Raw genomic sequence first — 25,384 nt, 5'->3', positions numbered from 1 at the left:
AAGGCCCTTTGGGCCATCATATGCTCTCTGGCCTCTCAGGATTGCAGCCAGGGCTCTTGGACCAATAGTGAGAAGCTCCAGTTCTTCTTGCGGTCCCAAGGGAAAGAAGCCAGGGCCCAAACCCCTGGTAGCGGGAAACAAAGGCCACAGTAGTTCTGCTCCAGGAACCATCATATTTAATAGTTGTTGCCATCACAGCAGATCCAGCTGAAGCACAGACATCACTGGCTGCAGGGACCAGGACCGGGAGAGCTCTTCCTCCCTGGTGCTTTGCATGGCTCCCTGCAGCCTTTAGCCCTTCCCACTTCAGGCAGACACCCAGCTTTGTGCAGGGGCTGAGCCCCCCTGCCCTGCCTCTGCCACCTGCAGCTTGGGGGAGAGGGGAAAGGGGCAGAGAAAGGCTTCCCTCCCGAGGGTAGAGTTACTGCAGGGAGGTATGAGGGGAATTTTTCTCTCTCCCCAGGGCATGGATTCAAGATGGAAGGGGTGGGGATGGGGACAGAGGCAGGGGAAAGCTGTCTCATCTCATTCTGGATCTGCAGAGGAGATACTGGGGCTTCCTTTGCCATCCCTGCCCAGCAGCCATCTCCCCAGGGCTTGGCAGGGAGGTGATCCCATCTCCCAGGCAGGAGCCAGCATGTGGGTCTCATTTTCTTTAGCTGTTGTGTCATCATACTGCAAGAGACTGACTCTGCCACTGCAATTAAAAGTCACCCCAGATGGACGTGACAGGAAGCTGTGCCATGGTCACAAGGAGGAGATGCTGTCACCCCAGCCTGCAGCTGGAAAGGGCACGAGCACACTACTGCCCCGCACCAACTGCTCACAAGCAGGGCACCCGGTGGGTGCTTCTCCCATAGAATAAACTAAGAGTATTTTGTACAATAAACACAATTTGTCCAGCCCTCCCCCCTCCCGTCCCCCCAGCCCGAGGAAGGGGAGTCACGAAAAGAGGCGGCGCTCCGTGCCCCGGGGAGCCCTGCCCCGGGCCCGCTCCTCCTCCAGGCTCAAAGCAGCTCTTGTCCATGCACGACACGGGGAAGGGGCGAGACTGCAGCCCTGGCTGAGCAGGAGGTGCCTGTGCCAGCCCCTACTCCAGGTAGATGTCCTCTGTGGGGCACGTGTACTCCACATACTCCTTGTAGAATTGCTGAAAAGCCCTCCTGCAACACAACATCAGGCAAAGCTTAGCAGCAGCCTCCCCACAAGGCAACTGTAGATCCTTGTTTCCATCCTGACCCTCACTCCTTACCCTGTGGCCTGTTTGACCCCCCCAGGCCCTGACCTCTTCTGCATTAGCCCCAGAGATGCCATCAGAGCAAGGATGGAGACCCTGTGGCTCTGATTCCCTGCACAGTGCATGACTTTCAGCCATCTGCCTGCAAAGCCTTGTACTGGGACTTGTTCCAGTACTGTCAGGAATATGATGCCCACAGCCCTGTCAGCCCTGACTCTCAAGCCAAGCATCTCACAGGAGGAAGAGGTGCCAGCCTGGGGCCAGGTCCAAGCCCCACATGTAGGTGGGGAGGGCAGGATTCAGCCTGGCTGTCTTGTTCCTCCTGCCCTTTATGAGCCAGCCTCCTCTGCCCAGCCAGGACTCACCCTACAGACTCCGCCAGTGGCTTCGTGGACTCCTCCGAGACGAAGACATGACAGGCAAATCTGTGGTCAGCAGGGTGCTTGGTGATGAACCCAAAATATCTGAGGGCAAAGAAAGTGGATGTGACTGGACCAGCAGACCAGGAGGCATAGGTACCGCAGCATCTCTGAGGCATACCCTCCCTTAAGCATAGGGATTTGGGACCTGAAAGCCCCCCCATAAGTCCTGGTGGCCACCCCAAGGTCACGCCACAGCCCATGTCCAGAGCTGCAGCACTGGGCTCACAGGGAGCCCTCCAAACCAGGGCTCTGGGAAACCTCTTCTTCCCTTCCTAACCCCAGTTGTGCTACCCCCAGGGAGCAGGAAGGCAGGAAAGCCTCGCTGCTGAGCTACTGGTGTTGAGAGCTGCACTACACTTGCTACTCACTTGTTGTTCTTTGGATGGTACCCACAAAAGGAAATGTTCTTCAGCTGGAAAAAATGGCTACACTTGTTTACCTGGGGGGGAGAGAGAGAGAGGGGAACTGTCAGAGCTTTTCTCCCTACACCCTACAGTGCAGCTGGTCTCTGGCCACTGGAAATATGCACTTGGAGACTTGGAGGAGTGAAATTAATTGGAGACTAATCCTGGGCTGCTATCAGCAGCAGTTTCAGGACTGTTCCAAGCACCTGAACAAAGGGAGCTTTTCCAGGCAGCCCTGCTGGCTCTCACCTCAGCTGCCTTTACCGCCAGTAGCTCCTGCAGGATTTCCCTGGAGGCCCTGAGTCAGACTGTACTCAGGCTAGAGTCAGTGCTGCTGTTCACCAGCACACACAGCCCTCCTTCTTCGCTAAAAAGGCTCTCAGAAACACTAGGACATAGAAGATGAATGGATAACTTAGAACTAAACAAGTCAATTCAAGCCTGGGTGTCAAAGGGTCCCAGCCAGAAATGAAAACTTATACAAGTTTAAACTGCAGCTAAGTTGATGGCATCCTCTGAATTTAGGCAAGACTTGTAGAAACCTCGCACAACCTCTATCACAGCAATCAGAGCCATGAGCTACTCCTATCCCTCAGCTGGAAGGGAGGTTTCCCAACAGCTTGCTGCAAAGCCCTCACTTTCCTCTGCTCAGCATCCCAATGTGCTTTACTAGGCTACTTATGCAGAATGCTAATCAGCAGCCTGCCCTTGCCAGATAAAGAGATTACAGGGCAGATCTGGAGGACACCACTCAAAATAGCAGCAGAAAGGTTTAGAAGCAGCTGACAGATTACCGGGAACGGCTCAGCTCGCAGCATCCCAGCAAGTGACGTGCCTGGCAGCTGTGAGAGCATCAGCTGGCAGTACTGCCCCGAGCTGGGGCCTTGTGATGGATGGGGGATCTCGATGGTGAGCCTAAAATGCTGATGATGGTGTTTCTCACACTCTCAGACGTGGGGTGGAGACCCTTAATTTTCATATGTAATCATGGCCTGCAGCACAGAGGGCACGAGCAGCAATGAGGGAAGGGATGAGATGAGCAGGGAGGGGGCACTACCTTGCTGTGCTCCTTGGAGTCGTCAGCTTTCACAGCAATCTTGACCCCGCGCACACTGATCTCCAGGACGCAGCTGGAGGGGGGGTTAAAGTGCACAGTGAGGCGGCGCGTGGTGGCAATCTGCAGAGAGACAGACAAAGCAGAGGGACACGTGAGCAGTGATGATGGTTCCCCACTGAGGCTCTACCCTGCTGCCAGATGGAGCAGGCCCTCCTGCTCCCTGGGATGGAGTGGGACACTACCTTCTGCATGGCCGCACAGAGCACATCATTGCCCTTGTGGTAGGGAACCTGCACAGAGCCGAGGAACTTCACCCGAAACTGGTCCACCCAGTCACTGCTCTTGGCCAGAGCTGCAAGAGAGAGCACATGGCAGGGATCATCTTTGGTGACCAGCTATGTGGGCTGAGCTCCACCTCCCCTCTCCACCTTCCCACCCCTGTGCTTTTCCCTGCCCAGGAAAAGCTTCCCTCAACACCAGCTACCAACTCCCAGCATCACAGCAGAACCTGCTCATTGCTCCCTGCTGGATGCCCAGTTTGGTGCTCCCCCCTACCCCCTGCTCAGCACCAGACTGCTCAGCAGGGAGGATGTGGTACAAGGATGTGGGGGCATCAGCAGCCTGCACAGAGGCTTCATACCTGTTACGTGGTCTGGGTCCTTGGTGACCTCAATAGCATAGTAGGCAGGGAAGATGCCCCGATCTCCTGTGCGCATGTTGTAGGCCTCATACCAATAATCTTCTGCCTGCACCTCCACCAGCAAAGGATCATCCACCTCCAGCTCCAGCTCGTCCGCGTGGCGAGGCACAAACCTGGGCAAAGAGGCACTAGCAGCTGGCTGGCTAGCAGTGCTGGTGCCCTTCTCACTGGCACACTGCTGGGGCACCCCCACAACCCCGGCAGTGCCCTGGTAGCCATGGGGACCTGACATGCTAAATAAAGCACTGGAGGAGGTTTGGCCTCAACAGGCAGCAGCATCCTCACATCCCCTATTGCACCACCCCAGCTGCTCCTCAGAGGCCCTGACTGCACTTGGAGGTCTTGCCCATGCAGCAGCTTGGGCAAATGTTGCTCCTGGGCAGGGCATGGAGCTACAGGCTACAGGTTTGTTCCCCAGGGCTTCCCACACCAGAAACACTGGAGTTTGTGCTGGCCCCTTGGTGGGAGTGCAGAACCAGCTTTCCCCTGATAGAGGCTGGGTACACTGCCTGTGCCTGCAAGCTCACCTAAAGACAGCACGGTGAGTCTGCTCCTGCTCCTCCCCGTTGATCATGCAGGAGAACAACCCAAAGGACTCAGCACCTGGGGACAAAGGCAGAGGAGAACATGTCAGCATTGAGGGATCAGCATCACAGCCAAGAGAAGGACATGGGCCAGGCCATCTGCTGAGGCTCCTCCAGGATAGTTCATCCAAGAAAAACTCTCACAGGGAAAAGTCCTGTGATGCCACAGGAGAGAGACATGGCTGGAGCTGCTGCGCTGGTGCCCATCACTCCCTGCTCGGAACAAGGCCTCCCTGCACCAACACAAACAGCAGTGACACCGGCATGAGACCAGCCACACCATGGGAAACCCTGCCTGCTGGAGCATGCCAACAGTGCTCTTCTGGGCTTGGAGAGGAGTGTGGCATGCCAGGAATATGATGCCCCCCTGTGAGCTCACTCAGCCTCCCCCTCAGCATGGCCATATCTGGGGCATGCCTCAATGCAGCCTCAAACACCTACTGCCAGCCACACCAGACACTCATAACACTTTTCCAAGCCCCACCATGCCTCCTGGACCACCAGGAACAAAGCCACAGGCTGCAGCAAGCAGAACTGGGGCTGAGGTCTGCTAGTAGCTTCCTATCTCCTGAGCATGTACCAGAGACAGGCAAGGCTGCCAGGGCAGGCAGCCACCAGCCCACCTTCCCCTGTGCCCAGCACTCACTGGAGGAGCGTGCCCGACCACTCATGAAGACATTGAGGAACTTCTTGGAGAAGTGGATGTCTGCCTCGGGGGTGGAGTCCTCAGAGAGGCAGACTGAGTCACGCTTCAGCGCATCCTCCTCATACTCCTCGCCGATGGCCGACTCATAGGGTGATGAGATGCAATTGTCGTAGACCGTGGCCGAGTCGCTCTCATCGCTGTAGCCCGAGTAGCACTGCTTGAGGCTGACCAGCTCCAGCTGCACGTTCTCATCCACCACCAGTGTGTATTTGACAGAGTCATAGGAGAGGGCACTGGTGTCCGAACTCACAGAGGCTCTCTGAAGGCTGTGCCCCGGCCGGGAGCCACCACTCCCGCCACCACAGGAGGCCCTGGGCAGGTTTGTCTTGTCAGGGGAGGACATGTAGTCCAGCACCTCATCCTCCTCGCTGATGGAGGGGTTGGTTTTCCCTGCCAGGGCTGAGTAGCCGGAGGTGTCAATGTCGGAGCTGATGGACATGCGGTTCTCACTGGACTGGGACAGGAACGGCTTGTCATTCTCCAGGGGGTCCGAGTTCTTCTGCACGGGTGTCAGGTAGATCTCCTCCGTGGCCTCCAGCCTCACATCCGTCTGGTAGCGGATGCGGTCCCGGTGGGCCTCGGGGCCCCTGGTCACCACCACGACGCTGGCACCGTGCGGTGGGGCCCGGCTGGGGGCCTGGTGCTTCTCGAGTGGCCGGGATGAGGCAACGCAGGCTGGGGCCATCTGCGTGGCTGCTGTGCGCCGGCACGGGCTCTCCGTGGATGTGCCCCGGTCTTTGGTGGAGGTTGTGCTGTTTTGGTGATTGACCTCATCACTCAGGCAAACGTGGTCATGGGGAGGGGTCTGCTCACCTGTGGGGAGAGGAGAGCAGAGTAGACAGCCACACAGAGGGAATGATCCCTGATGGGGAAGGTGTCCAGGGATGTCACCCAAACTCACAGAATCACAGAATCAATTAAGTTGGAAAGGACCTGTAAGATTCTCAAGTCTAAGTATTAACACTGTCAAGCCCACCATTAAACTATGTCTCTAAGCACCACATCTACACAATTTTCCATATTCCAGGGGATGGTAATTCCAGCACTTCCCTCTTCCAATGCTTGTTCAACATTTCAACAAAGAAATTTTTTCTAATGTCCAACCTAGACCTTCCCTGGTGCAACTATCCTGCTCTTTGTTACTTGGGAGAAGAGAACAACTCCCAGCTCACTAACAATCTCCCTTCAGGTAATTGTAGAGAGCAAGACGGACATGCACCCTGCATCCATGTGGCATGTTTTCCCCAACCTCCTGCTCCAGCACCACTTGCCTCAGGCTCCTGAGCACCATGAAAGGGTGCAAGGAGCTGACCCCAGCCAAAACCCTGAGAACTCACCCGTTTTCAGAGGGGACGATGACCGGGACACCCGCTCCTGCCAACTGTGCTTTTTCCCCAGAGAGTTGTTATTCAGAGTGTCCTGAGGAGAAGAACAAAGCTGCCTTATAGCCTGAACAGTAAACAGCACATGGCACAGCAGCACCCATTCCTCCCTGGGCCCACAGCACCCCGCTCTGCTGGGGCACGTGATGCTCAGGGAGACCACCAGCCCCACAGCTGAGCATGCTGCTGCTGCAAGAGTGCTGTGATGGCTGAAGCAGGGTGGGCAAGGAGCCAGCTGGGCTGCACTCCTTCATCAGGGAAAACCTGGCTGCAGAAGCCCACAGCTGGACAGTCCCAAGACAAAAAATTCAAGACCTGAGCCTACCTGCATGCTTTGCTCCCATCCTGCCAGTCCTGCCTACCTTCAAACCACCCAGCTTAATGAAATAGGGGAAATGCCAAGGACCAGGTGTTGTGCTTCTCCTCAGCTAGAAGCCAGCTACTGGATAGATTAATTCCTGCCTCTGGAGACACCCATAATGGATGTACACAGGAGCATACACAGATAGTGTGTAAGCATGCAAATCTACACATACACAGTTCACTAGCAGATGTCAATTCTGAGCAGCGTGAGAGGAGAGGCAGGATCAGACCATCCATGCTGCCCATGCCTGGGAGAGTTTCTGTGGGTGCTGTGCCCTGCCTGCCCAGCCCTGGGTGGCTGGCCATGCATAGGCGCAAGGGAACACATGCTCAGCCTTGCTGCAACACCCAGGGAGCAAAGGACACCAAGTCCCCTCTAATGAGGACCCTCCTGCAGATGGGGGACAAGTCTCCCCTGCCTGTCTCCACAGGGTGTGGCATCCTGCCTGGTGCAGTGCCAGCCCTCATCCATCCCCAGGGTGTCCCTGGCTCCACGCTCTCAGCCTCCAATGGGGCACTGAATGTTTCTGCCCCAGCTGCAGCATTTTGCACTGTTTGTTCTTGCTTAAAGTACCAAAGCCCTGCTGGGACTCCCCGGATTTTCTCATGGCCTTATCACCAATCCACAGCTGTTCCCAGCAGCACAGGAGCTGCCCTGTCCTTACTTTACCTCCTCACTGACATGAAGGAAGCCTTTGCCCCAAAATTCCATCATGTCACACACGGCTGAACCATGCCTGCCAGATCCCTGCCTCCATGTGGGGAGGGAGAGACCCCCTTCACAGAGCTCTGGCAGCCTCCCACTGTGGCCTCCTTGAGTCCTGCCTGTGCCAAGGCAAATAACAGCACGTCCCTGCTAGCCTTTCCCAGGGACACACTGGGCTGGGATGTGGGCCAGGCAAGCTGTCACAACGATGGTCTCTGCGTGCAGAGTGCCACAGGCCAGCACACACAAGCCGACCTGGCTGCCTGGACTGGGACAGGAGGCAGCAATGCAGCAGGCACAGCCCACTGAGCCCACCCATGCCCACAGGGCCAGAGCACTCAGGTGCCTGTAATGCCCTGCCAGGGTGGAGAGGCATTCACAAAGTCTCAAAGGATGAACCTAGCCAGTCACAATAGCTGTTTCTTGCCCTCTGGGAAGCTGGAGATGTTCCTCTCACCATTTCCAGGCCACCTGCCTGGGATGATGATCATAGAGCGCCCAGCAGCAACTGAGACATCACCAGACTGGATCCTGGCCCCACAGGATCAGAGCAGAGGGTGGGATGATGCTGTGCTTTGTGAACACCCTGGCTGGCAGAGTTCCTGGTGCCCCAACTGGGCATTCAAGAGAGGATGCATGGCCATGGTCTCTCTTCTGACTACTTGTAGGAGAAGGGGGCTGAGCAGGTCAAGGGGATGCAGTGTCTCACACAAGTGGAGACAGACTGGGGACAGGCTGGTCCCCAAGGGATGCCCTGCACCCTTTCCTCTACTCAGGGCACCCCATGTAGACAGGGAGAAAGTGCCTCTGGCTAGAGGTATGCATCCAGAACGGGAACCCCAAGCACCTTACAGCCAGCCTCTCACTAGATTCTACCAACAACACTATCCTACCTGGCCAGCCATGCCGCAGTCCTGTGCCACCATCCCCGCTGGCTCCAGGCTCCCATTGCCAGCTGTAGCAAAGTCCCCTCTCCCATTCCCCATGTCTTCAGCTCAGCTGTGCCCATACCTCACAGTGAGCTCCACAGCCTCCACCATCTCCTTGCAAGGGGACCATCAGCTTCCCCTCCCCAGCCTACCATCTCTGCAACTCCCCCCACCCACATCCCTCTCCAAACACCTGCTCCCAGCCCCGGACACTGGTTGGGACCGAGTGTCTGGGAGAAGGCCCTGCTCTTCCCCACCTCCCCCAGCTGGATGTGGCTGCCACACACCACTTGCTCCTGGGGGTCCCTGCACAGGGTGGGACAAGGCTGCTGCTGTCCCCTTGTCCATTATGCTCAGTGGAGCTCCCCCCGCCTCCCCAGCCCTGCTGCCTTTGTCCCCGGTGCCAGCTGCCTGCGGGCGCCTATCCTTGGCTCTGTGCCTTCCTCCTCCTCCTCCCACCCATGGCCTCAGGCAGAGAGCTGGCATCAGCTGCCGGTGCTGGGCTGGTGACACCCAGCTCTGACTACTCCCCATCTGTCACCCACGGGGACACCTGCCTCTCACTTCATGCTCCTCGGCTGAACGTCACCGCGACGAAAATCCTCCTACTTGGCAGAAGGCAGAGCTGAATGGAGGAGGGCGGCAAAAATAGCCCTGCACGTCGTGCACTTTGCGTGGGCTTGTGAAGTTTGCAGAAGCAGCAGAGCAAAGGGGCTCCAGCCACTGCCTCGGGGGTCAGGATGCAGGGCACCAAGACATCATCCTCTCCAGGGGTGACAGTAACACTATGGCTGTGTGGGGCACGCAGTCTTGGCTAAAACCATCCAAAATCTTTACAAAATCTGAGTGTGAGCTAGACAACAGTACCCCCTTGTTCTTCTGGCCACCATTTTGGGCGTTGTTTTTCTCTCTCTCAGATTTTGTACGGGGTTCTGACATTAATGCTTCTCTTGCCAGGCACCACCGCTCAGAAGCTGAGGCCACCACGTCCCCACTGCCAGGCATGGGGCACCTGCTGTCACCAGCCTGCCCTAGAGCTGGTGCTGCCCCAGCCCGGGACAGCTGGAGCCCAGCCAGCTGTTGGTGCCGGTCCCGGGCTCGCCAGTCCGTGCCGCGGTGCCCCGTCCCCCGATGGCTCATTCACGCGTTCGGTATCCGTGCCTCGTTTGCTCCCCATCCCACGGGAGCCCTTCGCAGCTCCCACCCTGCCAGGCCACCTGGACCCTGCTGGGGCACATCTCAGTCCCGGCACGATTCCTGGCGTCTTCTCTCCACCTCGGCACCAGAGATGAAAGAAGGACCCACCCGGCGCCTAAGCCCCCTCAAAGAACCCCCGCCGATGGCAGTGCTGGGATGCTCGGCGGTGCGCAGGGGCGGCCGGACAGGGCGTGCTCAGGTCCCCGGCACCCGGGGAGCCTCGGGCCCGCAGATCGCTCCCTCCGGCTCGGCCTGCGCGGCCCCCGGCCCGGGATAACGCGAGCGGCCGTGGGAAAGGGACCCCGATGGCGGGGGCGGCTGCAGCGCCGAGCACCGCGGGCAGCGCAGCCGAGCCCCGCCGCCCCTCCAGCCGAGCCCCACCATCCCCTTCCATTCCCTCCCCCTCCCTCCATCCGCTCGAGACAAAAGCCCCGGCAGACGGCGGGAGCATCCTTCCTCCACCTCCTCCTGCCCCTCCTCCGCACCACCCAATCGCCCCGAGCCCCCCATCCCGGCTCACCTGGCTGCGAGGCACCTGCGGAAAGAGGTTGAGGGTTGTGGGTCGCTTCGGCCTGTAGACTTCGGTGGTCCCGGCCGGGGGATCTTTCTGCAGCGGCTCGGGCGCCGTCTGCTCCTCGGCCGGCGTGTCCCCCGCTGCGTCGATGAGGTCGAGCTGGAGCATCTCGGCCTGCAGCCGGCTGGCCTCGCCGCCGCCCGCCGCCCGGGCCGCGCCGCCCGCCCGGCTCACATGGCCCTGCCGGGATTAGTGCCCGCGATCAGGCCACCGGCAGGGCGGGCGGGACGGGCCTCCCGCCGGGGCCGGGCAGGGGGGCCGGGGCCGCCGCACCCGCACCCGCGGCCGCTGCCTTTTAAAGGGGCAGCGATGTTATTCGCAGAGCCGGGAGCCCCGCGCCCCCTCCCCGCCTCCCAAGCAGGTGTGGGCAGCATCCCTCCTCCCTTAGTGATGGGGCTTGCTCCCGGCAGGTGTCTGTCTGTAGGTACGTGCAGCCGTAACATTCACTATGCAGCACATAAACGTGCACACCCAGGTTTCATCTCGACATAACAAGGACATTTTTTACAGTGAGAACAACCATTCTGCAGAACAACCTCCCCAGGGAAATGGTAGAGTCCTCATCGCTGGAGATTTTCAAGACGCCACTAGAGAGTGTGCCAGATCGTCTCACCCAGACTCCCTTTCCCACACAGGGTCTGACCAGGTGATCCTTTGAGGTCCTTTCTAGCCTGGGCTGCCCTATGATTCTTCCTTCCAAGGCAGACTGTGCCCTTTCTTGGTTCCTGTCCTGGCAGGTGGGACTCATACAAGCATGTAATCAGTTTGATCAGACTTGGTCTATCCCCTGCCTGAAGCAGGTCACTCAGGGTCTTGTCCATCACGCCTGAACATCCTCACAGGTGGAGAACCCACCACCATGCTGGCACTGTGTACTGCATTACTACTACTAATTTTCTCTCTATGGGGTTGAAATTTTCACTGCACACCTCTGAAAGGAGTCAGGCTCCTCCTTCCCTGTAATGCCCATTTGGACCAGCAACTCCCTCCCCCTTTTCTTACTCACTGAGGACAAGCTTTCTCTGCCCACTCCTTGCATGCATTTGCATACATCAGACCTGATATATGGGAGGGATGCCCGGCCCTGGCTCTCCAGTCACCTGCTGGTGGTGGCTGTGCTCTGGCTGAAGGCAGCTCCACTCTTTCCCCTGCACCCTTTGGGAGCACGGTGACCACTGTGGCCTGTGGGGAGCAGATGTCCCATCCCACCCCCCTGGCTGGGTGCAAGTGCAGAGCCACCACACTCCTTGTGGCTGTGTGCTGGGTGAAGAGGCACCAGTGTCACCTCTGTGTGTGTTTAAATGTCCGTGGGTGCCTTCCCAGGGCCCCCTCCTCGCATTAACTGGAGCTTGCACATGCACAAGTTGCTGCAGCCAGCAATAAAGGCAGCAGCTTGGCATTGTGGAGTTGAATTGGCTGTGTTATCAGCTGTTTGTGGTGACTGCAAGCTCCCCAGCAGGCAGAGGTGGGGAAGGAGGGGCTTTTACAGCTGAATACTATCCATGTCTGCAGCTGCACGGAGGATGCCCCCGAGTCATGAGAGAAGAAACAGCCCCAGCAGCTCAGGCAGCCACTCCAAGAGCTCTTGGTGCTACCAGCTCCTGACCTGTCAGACAAAAGCCAGCACAGGCAGGGCTCTGCCTGCTGCAGGCACAGCACAAACCTCTCATGGGAGTCACTTCCCCAGAGTGTCCTTGCTGAAGTCCTGCAGTGGGTGAGCAACTGGAGAAGCACTGCCACACATACTTGTCCTCTTGAGGCTTTAAACATTTAAATCCCTTGTTTTGAGCATTAGCTTTCATGCTACAAGTTCTGTATTTCTATCTGTGACAAATCACAGGATTTTAACAAGGAAACCGAGGCACGGGAAAAGAACTGGAGGGAAATGCCAGCTGAATAGATTATACCTAGCCAAAGTGGGTGTATTGGAGTCAGCTGGTGACATTCAATCTAGACTGCTAATAATGCTGCTTCCATAATCCTGTAGCTGTAACAATCACTTGGGAAACTCACAGAGGGAAAAGTCCCGGAAGGATGCAGAAAAGCAAATTGTTGTCATTCTGAAGAAAAGGGCACCCTAGCAGGGGTGCAGCATTCCAGATTCAAAAACTAGGAGGAAACTACAGCCACTGCAGGTATTATTTGTGGCCTGTAGCTCAACAAAGTGATTTTGAAACCACAGAGAAATCAATCACCTTACCATGTGAGTGAGACCTGCAGTGATCTGCAAAGCAAGGGCAGGCACTAGACATTGGGAAGCCTTTCTAACTGCAAGGATACTGCCACACCAGAGCAGGCTGCCTTGGGAGCCCTCTAGGAACAAGTTAATGTCACCTAAGGCCAGCTTGAGCACACTCATGTCTCAGCACAGATGCAATGGTGAGGTGACTTCTCAAAGTCCCTCCACCTCGTGGGAGAGATTAGGGTGTGTGGGAGAGCAGTACCAGTGCCCAAATCTTGCAGCAGGATAAACACAAGATGCTGTTCCCCAGTGCAGTCACAGGGACACTCGTGCTTCCTTACAGACCTGTCCCTGGGACTGATGTGATGCTGCTGTGCCCCTGCTGAACCTCCCACCTGCCCGTGCCATGGCAATGGCAAAAACTCCCAGTGTCCAGCAACTGGTCTCTCTCTGACAGTCCCAATGCTGTGATCCATGGTTCCAGGGGGCTGGAGCAGAAAGAACCCTGCTGCAATTGAGAGGTACTGGGATCACTCCTGGAGCACTGGTCTAGGCTGGGGAATCCCCTGTGTGGGGAAGCTGCTTGCTTCCCTCGGAATGAAAGGCTCCTGCAAAAAGAGTGGGGAGATACACAAGATCTTGCTTGAGTGCTGCAAGCCTCTTCCCTGCTGCCCCACTATCACAGCCTTCACTGTCAGAGGAGTGGCAAAACCCTCAGCTGGGAAAAGCATTTTGTGAGTGCAGGGAAGAGAGGGGGACTTGCTGAGCAGAAGGCACAACTGTGCCCCTTCTCCCCACCACCAGCTGGTTTCAGAGCGCCAGGAGAAAGAGAAGTGTCTCTGCCCCCAGCCTGGCACAGCCACAGCTGGCCATGGACCACAGAGGCAGCTTCATGGGACAGCCTATGAAAAGCTGCACGGAGTAAGCAGCCACCTCGCTGCCCTGTCCTTTGCTCCAGCCCTCACATCCAGTTCCCCACTTGTCCCCGGGCTGCAGGCTCATGGCAGCTGCTTCCCTCTTTGCAGCGGGTCCTGCTGCCCTTCTGGGAGCAGCAGCACACTTGGATCAGTGGTGCTGAACATCAAGAAAAAGCCCCTGGCATTTCCAGCAATATTATTATGCCCAAAAAAATGTTCTTTTTCCTCCACATTCCTGTGTCTTTGTGGCTGTTTCAGACCTTTTCATGCAGACCCAGGAGGGCTCAGCACAGCCCTTCATCAGCTCTTTTCCCTTTGGGCACTTGTTCTCATGCTCTTAGGTACTTCCAAGAGAGGTATTTCTTTTAAATTTTTATTATTTTGTTTTTTAATTCCTGCATTAACCATTTCCACAGTTCCTGGAAAATAGATGAGGCACTAAACTTGTATTAACCTCTGCCTGGCTGCCCCAGCTGATGGATCTGCTGGGATCCATCTTGCTGAAACTAGAGCTTGTCACCTTGGATTTCCAAGTCACTAAAACAAGGCCAAACCCCAAGTCTGGTGCTTCTGTTGCAAGTATCCCTCTCAACATATCTGACTGCTGCCATTGGTGAGGTAGAGGTCGTGTCACTCACCCTGGTGGGCCATGCTCCTTCCCAGCTGGCCTCCTGCCTTGCCATTCAACAGCCCCAAAGATAGCTCAGCTTCTTCTACAAGCCCTCTGCTCAGCCTATCTCACTTCTCATTTCATTCAATGGGAACTTGTGGAAATTAAGGTTCTTTTCAGCCACACATGGTATTGTTCCTCACTTAGAGAATGGTCTCTCATCCAGAAGGTGTGGTCCTTGTCAGTGGAGAGTTCTCTCTTGCACAAACATCAGTCTACACCTCCTTGCAGTTCTGTGTGTCTGAGCCACTGTTTCTGAAGAGCTGCTAAAATAGCCCATAACGAGGTCATTGTTTTTCTGGGACCAAAAAAGTCCCCAAAACCCATCTCTGTTTGGGTGTTGACCTTCACACCAGTTCCTGTTACTGCCACAGGTTTTGTCATCAACAGCTCTGTCCAGACCCCCTCACCTCATCAAGGTCACAGGTTGTCCCCATCCAGCTGTCACCTTTGCAGCCCTCAGGCAGGGTTTGTCCCCCTTGCTCCAGGTCAGTGCTTTCCTGCTCGCTGTTGGGTTACTGTGCCTGCCCACCTCTGCAGAGACTCGCTGCTGGGCAGCTGGATGACTCCAGCCCCTTGGCCCACGGTGCTCCCCACATCCTTTCCCCCTTGCCCGTGGCTCTCTGCTCTGGTGTGACTCAGTGAGCCAGCAGCTTGCTTTCACCTCGCATTGCTCCACTGCCAGGCTTTCACCCGCTGCCTGGCCTGCAGGGGTGACCAGGGCCAACCCTTCCCCCTCCCTACCACAGCTGCTCTGGGGCACCGGGTGCTGCCACGGGCACGGCCCCCTCATGCCCTGGTCCCAGCGCCCCTGACTCGCCACCCCCAGCAGCCCCACACGATGCAATGAGCAGGCTGATGCTGACTGCTGGCCATTCCTGACCTGCTGGCCATTCCTGATCTGCCCGCCCCTCCTCGGCCATTCCTGCCCTGCCAGCCCCTGCTCCGCACGCAGACCCGGCCACACTGCTCCCTCTGGGCCTGACTGCTTCCATCAGGCAGATCCTGCAACCTTGTCGCCCCGAGCTCGCTCTGGATGGCAATCAGCTTGGAAAGCTCCCTGACTCTCGCCTTCGACATTTGGGATTGAAAAGCCTCTCTCACAGCCATTGTTGTCACCACTTTCGGTTCTGCTCCTCGGGCAATCCTCCGTGTCCCATATAAACCATTTGGACATATTTTTAGCAGGCATTTTTTCTGAACATGATAAGCTTCCTCCTTTGCTGTGTTTATGAATAACTCATTGCTTCCCCTACGGCAGCCTCACATCCCCCTCCCGCTCCAGCAGACTCTCAGTGCACCAGGACATTTGTGTGAAGCAGCTCTGAGCTGTCCCCAGGGAAGGCATGGGGCTCGCTCTCAGAGCCTCAGCAAACCCTCTGATGAGGCTCAGGTCTCTGTGTTGAAATGCAGGGATACAGAAACCCCTCAGTAGACTGTTTCAAATGGGCAGAAAGGGCTGGTTTTCCTCTCCCTGAAGGAAGGGCTGCAGCACTTGAGATGCAGGTCCCCCCTGCCCCTTCCCCTCCCTGCCAAACTTCAGCCAAGGGCTGTCAATCTGTAGAGAAAAAAAAAAATCCTGTCCTGAGCCCAGTGGTGCTATCAGCAGTGGGGAACTGGGATGGTTAATGGGGAGAATCCAGCAACAAACCCCCAGTCTCTGTCTGCCTCACCTACTGCAGGCAGAGGATGTTCCCAATGCCAGGCCCTCACTGCGGCTGTGCCCTCATGGATGCCCAGCACTGGGCTTGCCCTTGATTTTCCCTGCAGCATTATCCCTCCTCCCTTCAGCATACACAGCCCATGAGCCCAGACTGTCCCAGGGAAGTCTGGCCATAACACCCTACAGTAGGAGGAGTCTGCAGTTGGAGCAGAGGTACCGAGCAGCAGCTGGGAACAGACAAATTTTTGCTGGGAAGGTCACGAATTAGACCAAGGAGCACAGCAAGACACCTGCACCTCCCAAGGATGAGGTCTGCCTGTACTGTCCTGCCTGCAGTGAGGAATTCCAAACGACACAAATTCACTTTCTAATTTTAAATCTGCGACAAATTCTTGTGCCTTTCCTGTCCTCACTGGGTCTTTAACAGTTTTGCAGAGGAAGTATTTCCTCTGAGGGACAGAATGATTCCCAAACCACTTAGCTGCTCCTCCAGCATTTGCATCCTTTAGCATGAAACACATTGACAAAATGCAGAAACTCTGTGTTGAGAGGTATTAGTTCTTAGCTTAAATAAGTAAGTTTTCAGTAGAATGAGTTAGAATGGGTTCATAGAGTTATAATACTGTGTGATCTAGTATGTTGATTGCTCAGCTTTACTTGCCTAGCATCAGTAGCTGGATCTGCTGAAGCCTTGGGACACAAGCCCTGAGTTTACACCTAGAGATGTTTTTGGCTGGAATTGAGTTAATTCTCCTAGTAATTTTCCTAGTAGCTGGTGCAGTGCTGTGTTTTGTCTTTCTTATGAGAGGAGCATTGATAACACACTGATGCTGCTGTGGTTGTTGCTGAATAGTGTTTATCCCAAGCCTAGGGCTTTTTTATTCCCCCATGCTCTGCCAGCGAGCAGGTGCACCAGAAGTACAAACCAGAAGACAAGGAGACTCCAGCTGTCAGCAGAAGCTGTAACTCCACAAGATAAGAACAGTGTATGGCCTGCCTGCACAGACACAGAGAAAGAACCCAGTAAGATGTTAGAAGAGCCCAGACCAAAAACCACCACTGGACCAAGAGGTGCAGGAGAGTGCCTGAGGGGTGGATGCATGAGTTGAATGGCTATAATTACCCAGGGGTTTCTTTGCTCAGGGTCTCTCTCCAAGGCACCCAGCTTGAACTGACCTGGTGCTGTACCACTAAACTATTTTTTATAAAATCTGAGCTGGGGGCTTTGCTACAGGAAACCTAGGGTTAAGCCTGGAGGAGGAGGAGTCAGCCTTGAGTGAGTGTGTGTTCGAGTGAGGGGTCAAATGGGCACCTGTCAGCTTACTGGAGCTGCCTGCTACAAAGAGTCCCCTCCCAGCAGCTAAAGTCTCAGGTGGTGTGTATGTGATTCCTTGAGTGGTGTGAGAATGCTGAGGCCGCGGCTTTTCCTTTAACACCCTGCATATTTACAAACCCAATATAACCATCAATTTATCTCCACATTTCTGCCCCCATGACCTTCTAGGGAAGTACAAACAGTGGTGTGAACCCCATCAGGTTCTTGACAGCCTGCTCTAAGATGGATGGGACACCCAACTGAGGAACCTGCACAGGCTTCCCAGCTCCCATCTTTATTCTACCTGCTGCCTGCTGGTGTCAGATCTACCTCCTTCCTTGTTTCAGGAGCCTTCAGGTCTCCAGCCTCCTAAAGACCTGTGAACAGCTCTAGCTAAAGCTAGCTAGCAAGCCAGAGAGAACACCTCCTGTGAACAGAGGCAGCTCTCACCATGCCAGCCCAGCTGCATCCCCGGGTCCAGGGATGCATGTGGGGACAAGAGGCACAGCGCAGGTGGGATCTTGGTGCCACCTTGCAGATGTCCTTGATTCCTGAGAATGCTTGCCAGGTGCCAGATGCTCGCTGGTCATCCTGCTCAAATGGGGGCATGCCCCCATTTGCACTCAAATCCTTGGGCTCATCCCTGAGGAACAAACTCCAACCCCTATAGTACAGTGGGAACCAAAATGCACCAGCTTTGAAATGCTTTTTTTTGTCCCTTGAGTTTGGCTGGTTCAGAAAGGACCTGCACTGTGCTGGAGTGAGGAGAGGGCACTGCCAAGCAGAGGGGATGGGACCATGGCAATGTGTGCCTTGAGAAAGCATCACGCATCTGGGGACCTGGTAGTCCTGCATGTGGGCTGATGGTCCTGCCAGCCCCACTGGCACATTCTGCCCATCCCTATCCTTCTCCCCATTCCCATCACACTTACCCTGCTGGCCAGGCTCTCCTTGCAGTGCAAGCTGATTCCACACTCATCCGTGATCTCAGAGAGGTCTTCATCCTCAAATTCCTCAAGGCTGATGTCATGGGTGAGCCTGGATGGAGTGGAGATGGCCTGGTCACCTACTGTCCCAGTGGTGGGCAGGAGGGTGCAGGGTGCTGTGGTGCCTGTGGGCTGGGAGCAGCACTGACACCTCAGGAGAGGCTCTCCCAGTCTTCACTAGGAAGAAAGACTGGGAAGGCAGCTTCTTCCCAGAGGGGACACGTCTGTCCCCATGAATGGCTGGGCTTGGCACAGTCCATGGCTGTTGGGAGGCAGGAGGAGTGTGTCCCAAAGCAGTCTCTGCCTGACCAAAGACAGCAGGGACATGCAGGTTGAGAGTACATGGAACAGACAGACCAGCCGGCCCCATCACAGGAGGCTTGTTCTGCTCACACCATCCCAGGGAGCCTCTGGCATTGTCCCAGCTGGGCACAGACACCCAACAGGGCAAAGGCCAGGGTTACAGCAATTGGAAAGGCTGTGTCCAGGGCACAGCTGGAGGATGGACCTGCTGGGACAGGTGACCACATCAAGACCCAAAGAACTTGTAAGCACAGCAAACCTCTCAGCCATGGCACAACCAGCCCCTGAGCTGCAGCTGGCAGGGATGTCCCAGCCCAGCTGCCTGCAGTAAGAGAGGGCAGCGATTTCCCTCTGCACCAAAATCACTCCCCGGGGTGACTATGGGCATCCCTGTGAACATCAGTGCTGCTGAGATGGTCTGCATGGCCTCAGGGCCCCTTAGGGCTCTCAGCCCCAGCCATACAGTCTCCTTACACCCCTTCAAAATAAGAGAGATCCTTTCAGCTGCTGAAAACATGCTCATGAGCCCCGGGGGAGAGATGAGGTGCTCCTGGCTTCTGAGCACTAAAACATTTCAACATAGTGGTACTGCAATGTTCTTCTCACTTATTCATTACCACAGGGGTAAATAAAAGAACCCAACTCAAAAGTCCTTGGCCAACGTACTCAGACCCATGAGTTTTGTCTGGAGTGGCCATGGACACTGCTTTGCTTGCTACCTTTCCCCTTTGCTCCCAGCTCCACTGGCTGGGAGACACTTGGGTGAAAGGGCTCTGCCAAGTCCATCACCCATCTCTGGATTGGTCCCCAGCAGTGCAGCGAGAAAGGAATGAGAATGGTGCTTTGTGACCTGCAGAGCTCCCACTCTCACTTTAAGCACTGCTTGCACATCTTGGGGCTCCCACATGCAGTGCCATTAACCCAGTGGCATGGGGGGGTAACATCTGCCCCAGCTCCTGGAGAAGGAAAAGAGTGGGAGAAGCAGCATCTTCCCTCTGTGATTCTGAGGACCCCACTAGTAGTGGTATCCTGGGGTGAAGACAACTGGGAACAACCACAGCCATGGAGGCAGCCACTGCAAGACACAACAGGAATGCAAGGACACAGCCTTCAGCCCAGGGTGGGATGGCTGGACCCACCCCCCCTTCTCCTCCTGCTGCCCCTGGAAGGGAGGCAACGCGGAGCAGGAGGCTCATGATGAGCCTTCAAAGCACAAATCGATTTCTTCTCGGGTTACACGGGTCGCCAGGGTGGGACATCATCCGTTGCTAATGCTCGGGGCCTCGCCCGCCATGCCGGGAGCGCAGCGAGCACTGCGGGCCCGCTGAGGGCCACAGCACTGCCGAGGGCTGCCAGGGCTCCCTGGCCGTGCAGGAGCAGCCTGACAGGGCAGCAGTGCCCCCACTCCGCATGGAACAGGCAGCCCTGCCCATGCCCTCGGGATGGGGAGATGCTGAGCGGCTTCCCCAGCACCGGCCCTGCCTGCCGACGCTGGGGCGCAGCAGGAGGTGTCCAGACACCTTCTGCCACTCTGCTGCCTGGCTGTCACACAGCTCCTGCCAGGAAAACTTTGGGCTCAGCTGCGTGCCAAGTTTGCTCCTGTCCTGTGGCCATCACTGGCGGAGAAGGGTGATGTGCCCAGGAGCGAGGGGCTGCCCCTCACCCCCCTGCATGCCCGCGGGACAGGCCCCCCTTCCCCAGGCCCAGCCGGTCCCCTACCATTTCTCCCACTGATCTTCCAGCCAGCTCTCCTCCTCGGTGCTCGACTCCATTTTCAAGGGCAGCTGCATTGAGGAGGACCCCCTTCACCGGGGGACACACTCCCACACCAAAAAACACCCCCAGACCTGCTGTGGGGAGCCGTGAGGGAGACGGCAGCTGGCCTGGGGTGCCCACTGCCTCTCCGCCTGCCCCGTCGCAGTCTGTGGCTGCCGGCGCTGCTCGCTATCCTCACTGCGCAACCTGGGCAAGCTCATTAAAAATAGATGGAATCAGCTGTCCTGGAGGGGAAAAAAATAAAAAAAAAAAAAATAACCTCCCCAGCTGAGCCAGTGCCAAGTCCCTGCACTCTGCTGGGGATGCTGACTGCCTCTGCCTGCCAGCCAGCCAGCCTGGCTCCTGGTCTCGCTCCAGCACTCGGCTCCTCAGCACCCACAGCGGGCACAGGAGCACCCCATCATGGAAACCCTCAGCACCCGGCCTCTCCTGCCCTTGCAGCATTGCTGTCCCCCACAGCAAGGGGACACAGACAGGAGTATCTGTCCAGCTTCTCACCAGGTGGAGCGAGGCCCCTCTCTGAGGCAGAGGCCAGAGTGTTTCCAGCACAGCGGGACCGGCGTCATGGCAGCTGCACTTCCAAGCTGAGGGGAGTGCCTTTGCCAAGGGACAAGCCCAGCCAGTGCAGAGCAGTGCTAGCAGCACCACCCCTTCCCTGTCTGCCCCCACCTAACCCCCAGACCCACTCCTGCCTCAGGCAGGATCATTCCTGGGCTTCCCCAACCTCTAACCCACACTGAGGGCCAGGGAAATACCTGGTGAGCTGCTCTGCCAGCTCCCACCCCTCTTCTGCTGCTGAAGGAAATAAGGGTCTTTCCCAGGAGGGCCTATCAGGTGTTGCTGACAAACTTTTAGTACAGCAGCCTCAGATAATCCTAAACCACCCCCACACCTCTCAGACCCACTCACTCCTTGCCCCATCAAGATGAAGCCAAAGTAGCTCTAGAAGAGGCCCCTACCATGGCTCTGAGATGGGGACAGGGCATCCCCCTCCCCACTCTGATGCACAGTGGGGTGGCACCCCCACTGCCACCCACCACTGCTAGAGAGAGAGCACTGCTCTCTTGCCCCTCACTGACACCCACTCCAGGAGCTTCAAGTAATGGGTGCATCTCCCACCACCTGCTTTGCTCCCGGGCAGATTAAGGTGGGTGATGTCGCAGGAGCCCAGCTCAGGGCCTGGACTGCCCTGCTCAGCTAGCCTGTTGCAAGCTCTCTCCCCATCAGTGCCTCACCACTGGTGAATGTCACACGTGATACCGTGGTCATTGTCACTCAGCCCCACAAGAACAGCATGCAGGACTCCATTTTCCCTATCAGCTCTGCCTGGAGGCACCTCATCTGTTTGAAACCTCAATTAATGCAACGAATAAAGAAATCTCCATCTCCGTATTACTCGCGCCCTTTGCTCCTCTCACATGGATGCTCCAGGAAACACAAGGAAGGCTCTCCATTACCCACCTCTGCTCCCTGTGGTGGAAACACCCCTTCCTTTCTCTCTTCCTTCTCAAAGAGGCTAAAAATACCAGCAAAATGAAACAGCTCTGACTCCTCTCAGCTCCATCACTGGCAGTGAAAGTCTGAGCAGGACTTTCGCTGTACAAAATCCACAATACACGTGTACTTTGGTCAACTTCCCTTGCCAATGGCCATGGCATCACAGCAATGTGGGAGTCTGTCTCCATTTGTGAGGGTGGGAGAACCCTGTGCTTGCAGGTTATCAGTGCTTTCCTGAAGGATGTGCCAAGAGGCACCTGAAGGTGGACAGCCCTGCTGTATGCATGAGAAGTGATAAACTTGGGATTCTCAGGAACTGTGAGCAAGAGTACGCACGTGGGTGCAAGAACAGAGGCAGATGTTACCTGCCCATGGCAGGAGCAGCTTGATCACAGTCCAAAGAACAGCCTTAAAATCAGTCCTGGCTGCTGTGCCATTCCCTGCCAGCCCACTGCCACTGCAGAGGATTTTCCATGCAGGGCAAAACCAGGGCAAAAAAATGATGTGATGAAGCTGGGTGCTCCAACAGGCCCAGCTGCCCAAGCCATGCTCTGATAGCCTTCTATTAGGTGCTGTGAGCAAGTCCTGTAACCAGCACCGGTGGAAAAAATAACACTAACCTACATTTCGCTGGCCCTGTCTCTTTCTTCCATCTCAGTGGCCAGAGACTGCTTCATTGGAATGGATGGGAAGGCGCCTCTCCCCCCCATCAGAGGAGGACAACCCTTTCGTCTCCCCTCACAAGAAGACAGGCAGCCCCATTCCGACGCCCAGCTCATTCATTGCCTCCAAACAGGCTTTGCTGACAGCTCCAGATGAGCACGACAGACACATAAAACAAACCACTGAGCTAAAATGATTTTTGCCTCAGCCTGAGGTGCCTCTTTGAACTTCCCGACAAGACTGAGAGAACTTCTTCCCCCAGAGAGCCCCTCCCTTCCCAAAGGGCTGTGATTTCTGACAGGGCTCCCTGAGTAGAGGAGTAGTTTCCCCTCTTTCTGACCTGTGGAAATAACTCCCTAAGGGTTTCTTTTCCTAGGTGCCTTCCTGCCCAGAAGCTGGGCGGATGCCCTTTGCCTTTATCAGGGAAAGCTGAAGGAGATAGAGGGGATCATTCAGTGACCCCTCCCAGGTTTCCAGCTACATTAGAACCACAGTCCTGGGGACAGCAGGGTAGGCAACACCGTGAGCTCTGCAGGGCCCTGCATCCAGCTGTGCCCCAGATGTGCCAGTCCTCCCTGTCCCTCTAATGCTGGGTAGAGAGCCCCTCACAGGAAAGCCTACCACAAAGCACTGCCAAAGCTTCTTAGCAGGGCAAGGAGCTGCCACACAGTGTCCCAGAGAAAGATGTTGAGGAACTCCAGTGAACACAGACTGCACTGTAAGGCTTTGGGAAGCTTAAGGAAAACAGGGAGGATGGATGAGAATGACTTTTTCACTGCTGTCTCCTAAAATGTTTTTTTTTGTTACAATGAACAGACACCTCTGGAGGACCTCCTGGCTAAAGGAGGGATCACCTCACCATCCTTTTCCTCCCACTTCTTCTCAGACAACCCCAAATCATCATGGGCAGGCCACTATGCCTGGTCTCTTCAGAGCTCAGTCTGCTTGCTGGCCAGGACCAAGCCCTCTCCCAGTCCAAGCCAACCGATCACCTAATGCTTGGGCTGGCGTGGCACCACTCGGAGCTGGGAGTGCAGGGGCATGTGCCAAAGGGCAGAAACCTGAAACACCTCATCCTGCAGGCAGCAAGCAGGGGCAGAGGGCAGGGCCCACCTCACTGCCAGCCATGGTCTGAGCCCTCACTCTGAACTGCGCTCATCGCTGCTGGGTCATTTGTGGGGAACAGCCCCTCGCTGAGCCCTGCAGCAGGGATGCATGCAGGACCTGGGACATGCACAAGCCAAGCTGTGACACATAACCCAGCTTGTGTTTCACAAGCATGGCTCCCTTCTCCCACGACACTCCCCGCCACAACATCGCCTCTGATCTGCCAGACCCTGCCCCAGGCTCAGACACATCACTGCATCTTCTTCCGCCTGCACCGTGAGCTTGGTGCCCGGGGAAGATTTTGCACTCCTGTCTTGATTCCCCAGTTTTCCACCCAGCTGCACAGCCTCCTTCATGAGGTCAGTTCTTCCCTGGAGCAGGCTGGCAGCACTCAGGGCTCCTTTTGCAAAGATCTGAGGCACAGGCAGAAGCAGCAGCTCGTCCTCCCTCCCAGGGCACGGCTGTGTGCTGGGGAGCAGGAGGGTGCCCAGGGGACAGCCACACCTCCAGGACAGCACTGTGGCCCCTCGCTCAGTGGCCAAGCCCCTCTGCATGGTGGAGGATTCCAGAGGCAGCGTTGAATCGCTGCCTTTGCAGGGCACACCAGCCATGTTGCAACAGCTCCCAGCAGCTCTCGCAGGCAGCGCTGCAATAGGAGGCAGTGCCAAAGAGCCGGAGCCACCAGCAACGGGGGGCCAGCAGCAGAGCCCTTCAAATATTCATTGCCTGAACACTACCTTTGCTCGACTGCACCCATCTGTTTCCCACAGGGACCCACGGGTTCCCCAGCCTCAGGGGCTGGGCCTGACACAGGAGGGCATGAGCTTTGCTGTGGTCCCAAGTGGGGACCATCCCCTCCTTTCCACCCAAAATCTCAGCATGCAAGGCAGCTGGTACCATTCCCCTTTTCACAGGCAGCTCCCCCCAGCACCCTGGATGGCAGAGGCAAGCAGAGAGCAATGGCTGACGAGGGCACAGCTGCCAGGAGCAGCGAGCCACCCCTGATGGCAAGTGAACACCGCACCTGCAGGCAGGGGCAGGGCTCCTCCCTTACCCACCCAGCACATCCCTGTCCCAGAGCTACCCTTGGCAGGCACGAGAGGCTCCAAAGCCCACCGGCGTCCCTGGCCTGGCCCATGCCATCGGAAGTCCCTGTGACAAGCCTCATTGGGTTTCAGAGGAGACACAGCCCCCTGCATCCCAAATCGATGGGAGCACTTGGTATTGCTAAGAGGATCAATTCTGGCACTCTCCCTCCGTCTCACTTGGGGTTCCTGTTTTACAAGGACAGGAAGGAAGCAGAAGCAACTGGGATTTCTAGGAAAGGGCTGGAAAAAGGCTTTCCTTGGGGAGGGGAGAGAGATGAAGCTTTTTTCTTCCATGAGGAAGAGGTGTTGGAAGAGGAGATAAGACAGGTAAGGGGGCGGGATGGGGTGCGAGGGGAGCATGAGGCCAAGCAGGGGGCTGGGAAGCTGCAGCGGTGTATGTGTGGGGCGAGGGCCAGCATGGCTTGGGTGGGCGCGCTAAGCAGCCATGGGGGGCTGGAGCGATGTCCGCGGAGGGGGCTCAGCGGGGCCTGGGGCGGGGGGCAGAAGGGATGCCTGGGGCTGGGGCCGCGGGCCGAGGGGCAGAAGCGCTGGAGGAGGCGGGGGCCGTGCGGGAGGGGCTGCAGCAGACGGGGAGCGCTGCCCCGGGCAGGGGGCAGGGGCTGCCCCGAGAGGGCTCCGCGGGGGGACGGCGGCCGGTACCTGAAATTGGGGGGCGAGGCGAGGTGCAGCCCCAGGAAGGGTGAGGAGGCGGGCGGGGATGCAGCTCCTTTCTCTCGCTCCGCCATTCTGTGGCTCTCTCCATGCAGGCGGAGGGCGGGCGGGAGGGAGGGAGGCAGGGAAGGAGGGATGAAGGGAGGGGGATGCTGGCGGTGCCGGCGGGGAGGGACATACCTGCCGCCGGGGCGGGGGGAGCGGGGGCGCGGCCCGGAGGATCCATCCCGCGGCTCCGGCGGCAGCTGCAGGACAGGCACGGCACACATGGAGGCGTCACCTCG

At 56.9% G+C, this 25,384-nt stretch overlaps 1 protein-coding gene across 3 annotated transcripts; it reads right to left on the bottom strand.

Annotated features, from left to right (window-relative positions):
• Window positions 1–159: 159 nt before the first annotated feature.
• Window positions 160–25,384, bottom strand: MAPK8IP1 (mitogen-activated protein kinase 8 interacting protein 1). Of its 3 annotated transcripts, none has more exons than XM_064714092.1 (12): window positions 25,281–25,384; window positions 17,941–18,046; window positions 10,208–10,441; window positions 6,448–6,529; window positions 5,051–5,923; window positions 4,348–4,423; window positions 3,761–3,933; window positions 3,363–3,472; window positions 3,121–3,240; window positions 2,028–2,098; window positions 1,603–1,701; window positions 160–1,163 (listed from the first exon to the last, which is right to left on the bottom strand). In XM_064714092.1, exons 1-12 carry the CDS (start codon window positions 25,367–25,369, stop codon window positions 1,091–1,093), a joined length of 2,106 nt encoding a protein of 701 aa, XP_064570162.1. In that variant the 5' UTR covers window positions 25,370–25,384; the 3' UTR covers window positions 160–1,090. The 3 variants fall into 3 exon arrangements, with proteins under 3 accessions (XP_064570162.1, XP_064570163.1, XP_064570164.1); XM_064714093.1 differs by lacking the exon at window positions 25,281–25,384 and adding an exon at window positions 25,089–25,200; XM_064714094.1 differs by lacking the exon at window positions 25,281–25,384 and adding an exon at window positions 20,017–20,137.

Source organism: Zonotrichia leucophrys, chromosome 5 (assembly GCF_028769735.1).
Source record: "Zonotrichia leucophrys gambelii isolate GWCS_2022_RI chromosome 5, RI_Zleu_2.0, whole genome shotgun sequence".
In the NCBI taxonomy this organism is placed as follows: Eukaryota; Metazoa; Chordata; class Aves; order Passeriformes; family Passerellidae; genus Zonotrichia; species Zonotrichia leucophrys.
This window is presented reverse-complemented; position numbering and strand designations above follow the sequence as displayed.